The sequence below is a fragment of the Nicotiana tabacum genome, chromosome 3 (assembly GCF_000715075.1).
Source record: "Nicotiana tabacum cultivar K326 chromosome 3, ASM71507v2, whole genome shotgun sequence".
Lineage (NCBI taxonomy): Eukaryota > Viridiplantae > Streptophyta > Magnoliopsida > Solanales > Solanaceae > Nicotiana > Nicotiana tabacum.
In genome coordinates, this window is record NC_134082.1 from 50598798 (window position 1) to 50602069 (window position 3272).

General features: G+C 38.7%; 1 protein-coding gene across 1 annotated transcript; it reads right to left on the reverse strand.

The window, feature by feature from the left end:
• Nucleotides 1-685: 685 nt before the first annotated feature.
• Nucleotides 686-1576, reverse strand: LOC142176274 (uncharacterized). The gene is made up of 2 exons (XM_075243408.1): nt 1429-1576; nt 686-1314 (listed from the first exon to the last, which is right to left on the reverse strand). Exons 1-2 carry the CDS (start codon nt 1574-1576, stop codon nt 686-688), a joined length of 777 nt encoding a protein of 258 aa, XP_075099509.1.
• Nucleotides 1577-3272: the final 1696 nt, after the last annotated feature.

Here is a 3272-nt window from a genome sequence, read left to right on the forward strand (position 1 = left end):
TTGTGACATAGGATCTCCTTGTCGAAGTCCTTTTCTTGCTTGGAATTTAGGAGTGAGGTCTCCATTGAAGATGATGGAGTAGCTGACAGTCGAGACACACTCCATGATGATATTAACAAATTTTACCGGTATTCCAAACTCAAACAAGATCATTCTCAGGAAATCCCACTCGACAGTATCATATGTTTTCCTGATGTCTATTTTTACTAGACACCTGGGGGGACACTCCTTTCCTATTATAACATTTCACTAATTCATGGGTTACAATGACATTATACAAGATATTCCTTCCTGTAATAAAAGTTGATTGCGATGGCCCCACAATTTTATCCACCACTAGTTTAAGTTTGGCAGTGATCACCTTGGTTATCAGTTTATACAATATTGTGCAGTATGCAATAGGCCTAAATTCCTTGACATAGGTGGGGTTTGGAACTTTTGGCACCAAGGTAATGGTTTTCCAATTAATCTCTTTGAGAATTTTACCAGTCTCAAAGAATTGCAATATAGTCTTACTAACATCTTCTCCCAGTATGTCCCAATTTTCTTTGAAGAATTCAACAGGGAATCCATGCCCCCCCCCCCACGGGGAGGCTTTGTTAGCTGGTAAATCATTCAGAGCCTGAAGTATTTCCTCTTTCATCACTGGCTTGATCATACCTTGTTGATCCTCCTTATTGAGGCATTATCTATCCTTTGCTATGGTACTATTTAGGCATGGCATTTCACTGGCCATAATTCCCAATAGCTTTTGGAAGAATTTAATGAACTTTTGTTGAACTTGTGCAGGATCAGTTAACATTATTCCCCGATCATTACATATTGATGAGATATGATTCCTTGCTTGTCTAGTCTTCAGTTGTGCATGGAAATATCTGGTGTTCAAGTCCCCTTTTGCTAACCGTACAACCCTAGACTTCTGCCTCAGTATATCCTCATGTATGTTGGACCATTTTTCTAATTCCAGTATCAGTTCTCTCTCCTCTTGTATCAAGTTGGAGTTGTAGAGGTCTGATTTCAACAGCTGCTGAGTGACATGTAGCTTTTCTCGAATGGCCTCTACTCTTTTCTCTATGCTGGTTACTTCTTTATGAAGATGTTTTGTGTTAAGCTTAATAAGCTTGGGCTTTTTACATACCCCATACATAGTGTATCCAGGAACTTTATGTTGACATGTAGACGGGATTACTTCCTTGAAAGTCTGTTCTTGAAGAAGGACATTGAGTAATTTGAATGGTCTTGGAAGTACTTGCTTGACTCTTCTAGTGCTAACTATGATTGGAGTGTGATCTGAGCACCCTGGGTTGTGATAGACTGTTTCCAGATGGCCATAGCTATCAAACCAATTAGCATTCCCAAATGCCTAATCGATGAGGCAGTGTATTCTGATCTACACATCTCTCTTGTTACTCCATGAGAATTGACAACCTGTTCTTTTAAGTTGCCCAAGGACAATATCTTCAATGCATTCTTGAAAATCCTTGACTTCAGCTGGGTGTACTGGAACACCATTCTGCCTGTCATTTACTGAGAGTATAGTATTGAAGTCCCCTAACACAATCCAGGGATCAATCATGTTATAATTCAGTGCTGAGAGCCATGTCAGAGGTCCTTCCTTTCATTTATTGTGTTCAAAAATAAACGAACATTATCTGACTAGCAAATAGAGACCCCGTATCTTTAACTAAGCAATGAACAAATTGTGGCCTAGATACACTACCCATTCATGTTAATCATTAACCAAATTGCCTTGGACCTAAGTCCTGGGGGACTCCGTTTGCTGGTGTAATTAGTCTATTAGGTTCTTCATGTGTTGTGGAAGGAATTAACGTCGCCGAATTTTGCTTATTCCGTGGAGCCATAGGTAGTAGCGTACGTTAGCAAGCCTTGACTAACATGCACCCGCTATTGAGTTTTAAAGCTCCTTCTACCCATCCTCTCTATAGAAGTTTCTTTACTAATCTATATTTATATCTATTTATAGATATAGATATTGATATAGATATAGTTCCCTCATGGGCTTGGATTATTTTTGCAATAGCTTTGCAATAGTGATGGATACTTATGGGTTATTAATGAATTTCCCTTATCTCCATTAACAACTTATTTAGAAGTCAAAATAGCATCGGCTAGCCAGTTTTCGGACTGGGAATTGAAAAATAGCCAATGTTTACAAAGTCATTAAAAAATAGTTACTATTTTGCTGCAACATGGAAAGTTCCAGCATAATATACTGGAGATTGGAGCACTTGTATATGCACTTCCAACATATTACGTTGGAACTCCGACACACGGAAAGTTCCAACATAATATACTGGAGATTAGATGTAATGACCCGAATTTTCGTTCTAAGAAGTTGCATTTTTGTTCAGCGGCTTAAGACCTTGAGAAGCTTCGTAATATGCATCTTGAACCGCATGTATGGTAGAGTTTGGTTTTTGTAAGATTCGGAGTTAAATTTAAAGAAAAAAAACAAAATCTTATTTTTTTGAAGCTCAAATGGAAATAGTTGACCGGAGAGTTGACTTTTGAGTAAATGACCCCGAAATGGAATGTTAATGATGTCAATAGCTTCGTATGGTGATTTCGGACTTAGACGTGCGTCCGAATTTGGATTTGGAAGTCCACATGATAATTCGGCGCATTTTGGCGAAATAAGAAAAGTTGACGTGTTCTAATTATATTATTTTATATGTGGAATAGGTCTATTACCATTATGAATATCAATTGGATATGATAGCAAGTGTACAAGGTGTACTATAAGATATATGGGGTCTAAGGAAAGTTCTAAGTCTAAGACAAGTTGGAAAATTACATAATATACAAAATTTGCAAATGAGTACGCACAAGACCTCACTTTGGAAGAGCATATCTACGTCGATATAACGAGTTGTGTGATTAACAACCTATAAATTTAAAGCTCTTTGAGTCTAGCATCCAGAGAATCAAACCGTTCGTCATTTAGATGTGTATATAGAAAGTTATGACTATTTTACTGGACCTATGTCATATGTGCGCCCAGGTGCGCGGCCAGATGCGCGACCGCGCATATTCGAAATGTTTCTGCCTGTGAGCGCGACCGGAGTGCGTCCAGATGCACAACCGCGCTCGTAAAATCCCTAAAATACCTCTAGGCAGTGAAAAACCGAAGGGGGGTCCGAAATTCTTCCATTTTTGGTCATTCAAGCTCGGATTTGGGCGATTCCAAAGGGGTTTTTCACGATTTCGACTTGGGTAAGTGTTCTATATCCGGAAGTGATTACATTTCATGA

Coding starts and splice junctions, on each gene's coding strand:
- LOC142176274 (XM_075243408.1), bottom strand. CDS start 1,576: ATGATTGATCCCTGGATTGTGTTAGGGGACTTCAATACTATACTCTCA. Junction 1,315..1,428: donor TGGGCAACTTAAAAGAACAG/GTTGTCAATTCT, acceptor ATCTGGAAACAG/TCTATCACAACCCAGGGTGC.